Source organism: Aethalodelphis obliquidens, unplaced genomic scaffold (assembly GCF_003676395.1).
Source record: "Aethalodelphis obliquidens isolate GAN/ISIS:26980383/991018 unplaced genomic scaffold, ASM367639v1 scaffold9, whole genome shotgun sequence".
Lineage (NCBI taxonomy): Eukaryota > Metazoa > Chordata > Mammalia > Artiodactyla > Delphinidae > Aethalodelphis > Aethalodelphis obliquidens.
Window position 1 is genome coordinate 30,771,579 of NW_020837953.1, and position 10,849 is coordinate 30,782,427.

General features: G+C 39.7%; 1 protein-coding gene and 1 non-coding gene across 5 annotated transcripts in view; one reads left to right on the forward strand and one right to left on the reverse strand.

The window, feature by feature from the left end:
• The first annotated feature begins 4,974 nt into the window (after nucleotides 1-4,974).
• LOC113622524 (small nucleolar RNA SNORA40) lies at nucleotides 4,975-5,100 on the forward strand. The gene has a single exon (XR_003433565.1). It is a non-coding gene; the product is annotated as a small nucleolar RNA SNORA40 (small nucleolar RNA).
• A 1,481-nt stretch (nucleotides 5,101-6,581) lies between these two features.
• MED18 (mediator complex subunit 18) overlaps nucleotides 6,582-10,849 on the reverse strand; it is a 7,073-nt gene continuing 2,805 nt past the window's right edge. For 3 of the 4 annotated variants that reach the window (XM_027109465.1, XM_027109463.1, XM_027109464.1), the window contains one exon: nucleotides 6,582-7,503. In XM_027109465.1, coding sequence (XP_026965266.1) covers nucleotides 6,950-7,503 — 554 coding nt within the window. In that variant the 3' untranslated portion in view covers nucleotides 6,582-6,949. Of the gene's footprint in view, nucleotides 7,504-9,684; nucleotides 9,743-10,849 lie in introns of all 4 variants that reach the window. The other variant, XM_027109466.1, reaches the window with a different exon arrangement.

Here is a 10,849-nt window from a genome sequence, read left to right on the forward strand (position 1 = left end):
GTGGCCTCTCCCGTTGCGGAGCACAGGCTCGGGACGCGCAGGCTCAGCGGCCATGGCTCACGGGCCCAGCCGCTCCGCGGCATGTGGGATCCTCCCAGACCGGGGCACGAAGCCGTGTCCCCTGCATCTGCAGGCGGTCTCTCAACCACTGCACCACCAGGGAAGCCCCCCAGTAGTTTTACATGTAATAATTCATTTAGTCCTCATGATAATTCTATAAGGAAGGCAATATTAGTACTCCCATTTAATGATGAGACTGAAGCAGAGAAGTAATTTGCCTAAGGTCACAAAGTCAATAAGTTAACGAACTGGCACATTTTTCCATGTTGCTAAATTCATTTTCCACACATTTTCTTTTTTTTTAAATGGCTGCACGATATCCATGCAGCCATTTTGTGGATGAAGTATCATTTAATTATTCCGCTTCCTTTTATGAGACATCTAGATTATTTCCATTTTGTGATTTATACACATCACTAACATGGTGATGTAGTATAAGATGCCTTATACTATACCTTTGTGCACAATCCTTAATTATTTCCTTGGGCTAACTGCCCTCAAGAACAGTTGCAGTGATTTTTCTTTCCTCCAAAGGGGTGTTCCTTTCTCTATGTTCTCCATGACCTTAAATGTAAATTTTATCACTTTTGCCTACAGCAACATTTTCTAATTCATTTTACCAGTTCTGAGAAATAAATCCAAGCACTAAAGGACGAGTGATTTCTCTAGAGTAAAAGAGTCAGGGTCTAAAATCTACCCCCTTTCCATGCTCTCCTGCTTTTTACAGATGCTGAACCTCATGGCTTATACACTAACTCATCGCAGAGGAATGAGGAGTGTTAACCTGGGACAAACCAGCTAATGCAGGCAAGATTCTTATGGTCTACAAGTCAGCATTCACTAATTCACTCACTCATTCATTCAATAAATATTTGAAAGGTTAGTATGTGAGTAGTACTAAGCAGGGGTTACGGGGTTCACAGAAAAAAATATTTAGAACAAGGCTAAATAAAACATTTAGCACATAACCTGGCACACAATAATTGCTCAATAAATCAGTATTTATGTCAGGCACTCTGGTAAATGCCAAGTAAGTGTATTATCCCCTTTAATCTCTACAACAACATCCAGGAACTGTTGTGGGTTTTTTTTTAATCATCCCCATTTTTCAGATAAGAAGACTGAGGCCTAGAGAGATTTACCCAGCTTGAGCAACATACTTGTGGTGTTCAGATTTGAACTGAAGACTCCAGAGTCTGTGCTCTTAGCCATTATACTATATTACAAAACACAATTTCTCCCCTTAAGAAGCATATAGCCTTATTAATAATACTAAAATTGAAAACAGCTATCAAGTGTTAAGCACTTATGTGCCAAGCACTGTGCTAGGCCTTTATGCATATTGATCATTTAATTCATATGACAACTCTATGAAATACTCTTGTAATTATGCTTGTTTTATAGATGAGAAAATAGATATTCTGAGAGTTTAAAAAACTTGCCCAATATACAAATAGCTCTCAAATAGTAGCACTAGAAGCCAAGATATACAAAGAATTACTGTATAGGGAACATGATGAAATGTAAAACAAGTGATGCTACTTAGCTACCATCAAATTTCAGGAGTCACAGGAAAGAGACTTTGTGACCTTCTTGTGTTCCAGGAATGATCACAGAAGGATAGAAAGGGAAAATCCTGGCGGTTTGTCAGGCCCTGTGTTGAAAGCCTTCACAAAGGTCTGTTCATTGTATCCTCTTTGTGAATGTATTATTATTATTCTAAATTTGACAGACGAGGAAATGGATTCTCTGGAAGGTGCTGCATATGTCCAAGGTCACATAGCTAGTAAATGGCATAGCTAGAACTGGAACCTATTTGTCTCTCAAATCTGAGCCCTTAAGCACTGTGTTACATGCTTTCCATTATTTGATCTTGCTTTTTGGTTGTGTAGGTGTCACATAGCCAGAGATGAGTGGAAAAGGCAAAAGTGAAAGGGTATTAAGGAAGATAATACATAAGCAAGAGTATTGAGTTACATCCAAGAAAAAGGAAGCAGACCTTCTTGTTCAGTGCTAAAGATTCATTTGTTTTGGGAAGGAGCCCTTTGTTTGCATACCTTTGGTGACTACACCAACTGCATAAATGTCTGTTTCTGCCATTATAATGGGAGCTATTAAAGACAGGGACTGTATCTTAGCCTGTGCTGTAACCCAGTGTCTAGCATAATGCTTAGCTTGTAGTTCCAGCAGAGAGGTTGGAAAAATAGGGAGTAGTCACATTGCATAGATCTCTGGATGGCAATTAAGGTAGTCCACGGAGCAAATACCCTAAACAAAATAATAGGTGCTCAAATCCAACAGGGCATTTAAAGGATAAAATCATGATGCATAGGAGTTATCCCAGGAGTACTAGGGTGGCCCAACAGCAGAAAATCTCTCAATATAACTCACCACATTGATGGACCAAAGGGTAAAAATTATGATTTTTTTTCATACTTAGAGAAACTTGATGCAGTAGCATTAAGGTCAGGACTAAGTCGTGGGTGCCCATTATTAGTGTTAGCTAGAGTCTCGGAGAGTCTGGCCAATTCTTTTAGATGAGAAAAAGTGAAAGATGTATGTACTCTTTTGCTTGCCATTCTTGCCAATGATATGATAGTCTATATGGAAAACACAATATAATCAACAGGCAAACTATCAGAACTATAAGAGAGTTATTGTCAAGTTTGCAAGAATAGAAATCATCTTACAAAATTCAATAGTGTTCTTCTCTATTAGGAATAACCACCTTAAAAATGTAATAAAAAATATAACACAATCTACAGTAGCAACTAAAGTCTATAGCAAATATCTGCAAACTCTTTCTGTAAAGAGCAAACAGTAAATAGTTTCTGTTTGGCAGGTCATGTGGTCTCTGTCGCAGCCATTCAACTCTGTCACTGTTGAACAAAAGCAGCCATAGACAGTGTTAAATGAATGAATGTGGATGTTCCAATAAAATTTTATTTACAAAACCAGAGCACAGGCTGACATGCCCAGGTGTAGTTTGCCAACTCCTGGTCTATAGTAATTGGCCTAAAAACTGTGGACTGAAGAAAAACGCACGACCTAAAAGTTGCAAGTTAAGTTTTATTCGGGACCTGAGGACTAGAGCCTGGGAGACAGCCTCTCAGATAGCTCTGAGGAACTACTCCAAAGAGGTAAGGGAGGAGCCAGGATATATAGGAGAGTTTTTGCTGAAAAACCATGTAGACGAACATCAAAAGATTACTGTTAATCACAGAAGACAAACATCTCAAGTTAGTGATTTTAGAGCTTTTCTACATATGGGAAGGTGCAAGATTCTGGGCTCACTGAAATTTTTCCTTAGATGTGCAGCTTAACTCTCTAGGGCCAGTATCCAGAGCACAGAATATTTCCTATTTTCCTCTATCCTGAATTCTCCTCAGGGTGCACTGTTGTGGGTGTGGGGAGGTGGCTGTAGTGCCTGATGCCTTGATGGCAGGCAACATTTATTGTTTACTGGAATGGCAGGCAAACTTCCCTTACCACAAAGCAATGCCTAAGAAGTTTATCAAGGAAAAAAAACTAAACTCCATTCAGGGACATTAGAAGGCCTGAATAAATGTCATAATTCAAATAACTTCAGGAGTGTAAAGATTTTATTCATTTGTTTAACAAATATTCAGAGTGGCCACCATACGCCAGGCATTGTTCTGGGTACTAGGGGTGCAGCAGAGAACAAAACAGGGCACCTATCCTCACGAATCTTACGTCTTTAGCAGAGAAGCAGTGATTAAATAATCTAAAGTTGGATAGTAATAAATGCTATGAAAAAGATTAAATAAGAGAAAGAAAGAGTGATGAGGAGTGAGGGTGCTACTTAATTTAGGATGGTCAGGGAAGGCCTTCCTGATGTTTCAGCAAAGACCTGAAAGAGGTGAAGGAAGCCTGCCCCATTGAATTCTGGTGAGGGAGTGTTCCATGCAAAGATGTCAGTTCTCCCCCAAATTAATCTATATGTGTTCAATGAAATTCCAATAAAAATTCCAGTAGTAATGTTGAGAAACTAAAACCCACTCTAAAATGAATATGAAAGAATAAAGGTCTATGAAAGCTAAGTCTATTTTCAGAGGGAAATAAAAGTAGGGAGACCTGCCCTACTGGTAGAACTGGCTCTACCACGAAGCCACAGTAATAAAAATATTGTGTTGCTGGCACTGAAACAAAGAAAAGGATCAATGGAATAGAATGGAGAGCTTATAAATAAAGTATATACATGGGAACTTAGTATGTGATAAAGGTGGCATCACAAAACACTGGAAAGATTGTTTTTCTGACAGTTATATAAAAACAAATTCACTGTATAGAGAAAAAAGCTGAATTTTTACTTGAAACTATGTTAAAAGTGGACTCCAGATGGATTAAAGACATAAATGTGAAAGTTAAAACTATAAAGCTAATATTAGAAAATACAGGAAAATCTGTTACCCAGGTGTAAATAAAGACTTCCTAAACAAGACTCCAAATTCTAAGGTCAAAATTTAGGACATCTGCTTAATTAATGACATCACAAAGTTAACACGAAGGTTGCAGACTGGGAGAAGGTATTTGCAATGTTTAAAACAAACACGGAATAATGTCTAGAATATACACACAATTCCTACAAACTAAGAAGAGAGGAAATCAAATTTTAAAAAAGTAGGCAAAGGATATAAATAGGCACTGGGAGAAAGTATTTGCAGTGTTTAAAACAAATAAAAGAAGGTCTAGAATATACAAAGAATTCCTACAAATCAACAAGACAGGAAATCAAATAGGAAAATAAGCAAAGGATATATAAATACCTTAGTTTCACATACTAAGCATACAAAAAAAGAAAAAAAAGGCTCAAATTTAATTATAATCAGAGAAATGCAAATCAAGACAGCCAAGAGCTGCCACTTTACTTCCACCAGACTGGCAAAAATTAATAGCACTTATGTTTGTTTTTGTTAATCTGTAGACAAAGACTTATAGATGGGTGCAAAAATAAATCCTCTTTTGCAACCTAGAACTCATTGTTCAGTATGAGTTTTGATACAGATAAGAAGGAACATGGTACCTGAAACAGATTCAAGTGGTGGGGGTATTGATAAACACAAAGGTTGCTTCCAGGACTATAGAATTGATAATTTAAAAGCTTAAGATATGTGGGAAATTATCAGCTATGCTGATTTAGTACTCTCATGTTGACATGAAACAAAGATGACTTCCTTTTTTAGGTTTTTATCTTGAGAACACAGTGTCTGGACTTTAAAAAGGTATTGGCATATCCCAACGATCTGTACTGTTCTAAGCTATGATAGCTTAGGAGTGAATATGATTTGAACTTAATGCATGTTTAGAGGGTGTCTAAAATTCAGAAGCAGGCAGATCCATTTCCTCTGACCCTAAACATGGTCCAAAAGTAAATTGCTTGAGGAAATTGGATCCCAAAGATCACAGGTGGGGAATTTTGAAGTATGTCCATATTCCATTGGAGATCAAAGAAGCCCAACTAAAAGAATGGGAGACTGACTGACTGACATGACAACTGTGGACTGAGGAAAAATTCTTTTTGAAAGGGCTATCTTGAAGAGTATGACTCAGACACTGGAGGAACTAAGGTGATCGGCAGTGGAAGGAATCAGAACGTGTGAAATTCCTTAAAAATTTATTGACTTAAATAATTTGCCATATATAAAAACATAAAAAAAGAAAAAGAAAACTGGAAAAAATGAGAAAGATGCTAACACCGAAGATTGGTGGTTATGAGTTCTTGTGTACTGGTGATAGGAATTAGCACAGCCATTCTGAAAAGTAACCTGGCCATTTTTGGCAAATTGAGCACGCCCAATTGCATAGTTCAGAGGAATATTCACGTCAGTAAACAAACTTGCTTATTTTTGCTTTTTTTTTTTTTGCCACTGTGCAGCATGGCATGCGGGATCCTTAGTTCTCTGACCAGGGATCGAACCCATGCCCCCTGCAGTGGAAGCGTGGAGTCTTAACCACTGGACTGCCAGGGAAGTCCCTATTTTTGCATTTTTAATAGTAATCGAGAGTTGAAGGCAATCTAGAGTTCTATCATCAAAAGAGTGAATGAGTAAAACATGGTGGATGAACAGTGGTTATATACCTGGAGCTAGGCCGCTGGAGTTGAAATTCAGGCTCCACCACTTACAATAGAAGTAAAAATTTGAGTAATCTGCGCCTCATTCCTCTTTTTTTTTTTTTTGAGATACACGGGCCTCTCACTGTTGTGGCCTCTCCCGTTGCGGAGCACAGGCTCCGGACAAGCAGGCTCAGCGGCCATGGCTCACGGGCACAGCTGCTCCGCGGCATGTGGGATCTTCCCGGACCGGGGCACGAACCCGTGGCCCCTGCATCGGCAGGCGGACTCTCAACCACTGCGCCACCAGGGAAGCCCATGTGCTACTTTTATGAAAGGTAAACTATCACCTCTATCAAAATTAAAACAAAAAACTGTCATATTTTTGCTCCAGTTGATGAGTCTATCCCAAAGTAGCAGGGTAATGGGGTAAAGAATCAGAATGATAGACATTTCTCTTTATAGCCTTTATTACTGCACAATACAAACTCAGTCTCTGTTTTACAAACCTTACACACAAATGGCAAAACAATTAAAAGATTTTTATTCCCCAAAGCTATTTTATTCCAGTTTCCCCTCTTTATGCAGAGGGATTATCTAGATTCTCCATGTCATCCTTAGCCTTTAATTTAGAAAGGCTGTCACAAAAGTGAACTGGCCATATAAGGAAAACAGTGCAAAGAACCAACTAAGTTCTCATTGTCCTCCTTCCTGAGGGAAGAATGCCTGGCTAGCAGTGGTGAAATAGGGCAATTATAACATCTTCTTTTTTTGTAACAGCTGAGGACAAGCCCCAGTGGTGGACAGACTGCCTTGTCACATGAGCCTTTTGGGGTCTATTTTCTCTAGGTGAACCAGAGGTTTCAGCTGCTCTGCAAAGTTCCTCATGTCATCAGACACCACATCCTGCCCAGCTGGTGCAACAACACTTAGTTCCACAAGGTAGGAGAGTGACAAGGCCTCAGTGTTGTCTGTGTTCCCTGGTGTCAAGATGCGGAAGATCTTGTACACCACGATCTTCATGATGCCCTTACGGAACAGGTGTCCCCTGGCAACAAACTCATGGTCCATGCGGAAACCCATTTCCATCAGGAAGTCAGTAAGGTTCTCAGATGTTGCAATGTCCACGCAGTTACGCACCAGGGCATGACGGTTCTTGTCTCCCATTTCTGGCTGTCCCAGGTAGCGCAGATGCCAGGGTGCCCCTGCCCTATCCATAGAGCGTCGAGCCCTTAGAACAAACGGACTGGCCTGCTGGCCCTTAAGGAGGAATACCATCTCATGGTCAAGGAAAGTCTCCGGTTCCATGTTGTCACACAAACCACGAAGGCGGTGGATGAGGCTTTCCAAGCTGTGATCTAAAACACTTCCTGAAGAAGGAAAAAAGTACCATTGAGTCCCATCTTTCATTCTGGGTAATGGAAATAGCAAAAGATTGAAAAAACTTACATGAAAAATCAGAACAGTTTAGTGCAGTGTTTTGTAAAGCACAGGCCCAATATGAGATGTTAGAGGGGTTATACTGCCAAGATATTATATAACAAGTTAATCCCTTTTCAATTTTTTGCATTGTCTTATTTGGTACTAGAATAGTTAGGCCTTCTCTAACAATGCTAACCTCCAGTGGGCTTTGGGCCTTAACAGGCAACAGTATCTACCTAGAAAAATAATACTGTTTTGTCATTTATTTTAAAAATTATCTTCTAGTCTCAGAAAACAAAAGTTTTCCATTGATAGAAAAAATATAACATTTCCTTTTTATGTAATATATTTAAGTAAAAGAGAATGAACTGCTTCAGAGAAATACACTGTCCTCTGTTCTCATCTTATTCTTCCTCCTGGCAGCATTTCACATGGTTGTTATATTATACCTATTTTGAAATCTATTCTTCCCTTGGCCTCTGGGACACAAATCTCTCTTGGTTCTTCACCTAATTCACTGACCATTCCTTTTAAGTCATCTCTGCTGGGTCTTCATCTTCCCAAAATATTGGAGGATCCTAGGACTCAATCCTGGTCTTTGTCTCTATCAAAAATCTCTTCCTCCCTCAGTGACCTAATTCAGCCCTATGGGTTTTTTTTGTTTGTTTTTTTGGGGTTTTTTTGCGATACGCGGGCCTCTCACTGTTGTGGCCTCTCCCGTCGCGGAGCACAGGCTCCGGACGCGTAGGCTCAGCGGCCATGGCTCACGGGCACAGCTGCTCCGCGGCATGTGGGATCTTCTCGGACCGGGGCACGAACCCGTGTCCCCTGCATCGGCAGGCGGACTCTCAACCACTGCGCCACCAGGGAAGCCCAGCCCTATGGTTTTAAGTATCATTTATGCTCTGAGGACTACCATATTTATATCTCATGAACTACAGACTCATACATCCAACTGTCTGCCTAACTTCTCCACTTGGATGCCTAAGACATCTTCATCTTAACATGTTCAATATCAACCTGTTGATTTTTCCTCCACAATCTTACTCCTCCTGCAGTTTTCCCCATCATAGTAAATGGCAACTCTCTGCTTCCAGATGCCCAACCAAAAACCACATAATCAGCTTTGACTCCTTTCTTTCTCTCACATCCTACATCCGCTCTGCATTTTTTAAATATATGCAGAATCCAGTTTACCCAATCATTTCCACCTAGTCCAAGTCTCCATCGTTTCTTGCTTGGTCTTTGCAGGACCCTGCTTCTATCCTTGCTTTTTTCTTCTCTCCTCCATACAACAGCCAGCTGGTTTTTAGGACATAAGGCAGATAATGACACTTCTCTGCTCAGAACCCTCCAATGGCTTCCCGTGTCACTCAGAATAAATCCCAAATTCTTTACCACAGTCTACAAGGCCCTATAAATTGTGATCTCTGCTACCTGATGTTGATTATTTCCTTCTACTATCTCCCAGATCACTCTCTCCAACCACAGTGATTTTCCTGCTGTTTCCTAAAAATGCCAAGTGTCTGACAATGTATTTCTCTTCAGAGACCCTTCCCTTAGTCCCTACGCTTAGAATGTTCTTCTCTCAGACACCTGCATATCTCACCCCATCACTTTGTTCAGATCTTTGCTCAAATGTCACTTTATCAGAGATCACTTTTCTCATTGCCCTAAATAAAATAGCATTATCTCCTTCCAATCTCTTTCCACTTCCCTGTTTACTTTTTAGCATTAGCACCTCAATTTTTTAGTCATATTTCAATATATCAATTATGTATTGACTTTTTAACATATTTCTTCCTCTACTGCTGATACTTACTCCAATGCTAGGAACATATTCATTTATTGACTAAATCTGTTAAAGTAAATAAAAATATACTACTGTAACTATGGTAAATATTGACAGTGGGACTCAAATGACTACATTTTTGGAAATGGGTAGTGTTGGAGGGAAAGCAACAGATCAGGTCCCTGTGATCATAGGACAGATGACGACGGGAGCAAGGAATGGGTCCTACATTGGATACGTTGTGTCCTACATTCAGGACAGTGTCAGACATGTGCTTTTTCATACTTAAAACATTTAAGGAGCTTTGTAAGTGCTGGTTCCTTCAACATATACTTACTGAATACTGTGCCAGGCATCATGCTAGGAAGTAGGGGGTCCAGCCCTCACAGAGATTACAGTTTAGTGGGGGAAACAAAAAATGAATACGTAAACAATTAAACAGAAATACAGGGAAATAAAAGGGAGATGGGAGAGAGGAACTGATGGGGGTGGAGAAGAGGAGACCTCTCTGAGGGCTTGGAGTAGTCAGAGAAGGTCTGTCAAAGGGAAGGACAACTGAGCTGAGGACTAAGGGATAAAAATAAAATGGCTATTTGAAGGGCTGGAACAAAGTATAAGGGCAGAGGAAACAATGCAAAGGCCCAGGAAAGGGCCTGGGGAATTCAAAGAAATGAAGGGATATCAGTGTGGCTGAAGTGTGGTAAGCAAGATGGAAGATGATAATGAACTGAGGATTTGGGATGGGCCAAAGCACACAGGTCTTATGAACAGCTCATGCTAAAGGCTGCATTCTACTCTAAGGCCATTGGGAAGCTATTAGCTCCACATTTTATTCTCCACACAACAGGGAAAGAGATGACTGGATTTACATTTTAAAAAGATCATTCCAGGAAAACTGGTATAGACTCTTCAACAAGACGTGGTCATGGGAAAAAAAGTGGGAGTGAGGGGAGACTGGTCCAAGTTAAAAGAGGCTTAAGAGACACAGTTATCAAATGTAATGCATGAAACATGATTATATCCTGGATACAAAACACATTTTGAGAGCAAGATAGGGGGAAACTTTTGAATATGGACTAGATATTAGATGATATTAAAAATACATTATTAATTTTTTAGATAATAATGATGGTATTGGGGTTATGAAGGAAAATATCCTTGTTTCTTATTTTTTAGAGATGCATACTGAAAATGTTTTGGGGTAAAATGTTATATCTGAAACTGTCGTTTTTTAAAAAAAATTTTTTGGCTGCAAGGCATGTGGGAGCTTAGTTCCCCAACCAGGGGTCAAACCCGCACCCCCTGAAGTGGAAGCGCAGAATCTTAACCACCGGACCGCCAGGGAAGTCCCTGAAACTGTCTTTAAAAACAGCAAAAGAAAAAAGAGAAAGCAAATATGGCAAAATGACAGAAACTGAAATCTGGATGACAGAAATGGCGTGTTCGTTATATTAGTCTCCACTTTCTTTATGTGTTTTTTTTTTTTTTTTTTTTTTTTTTTT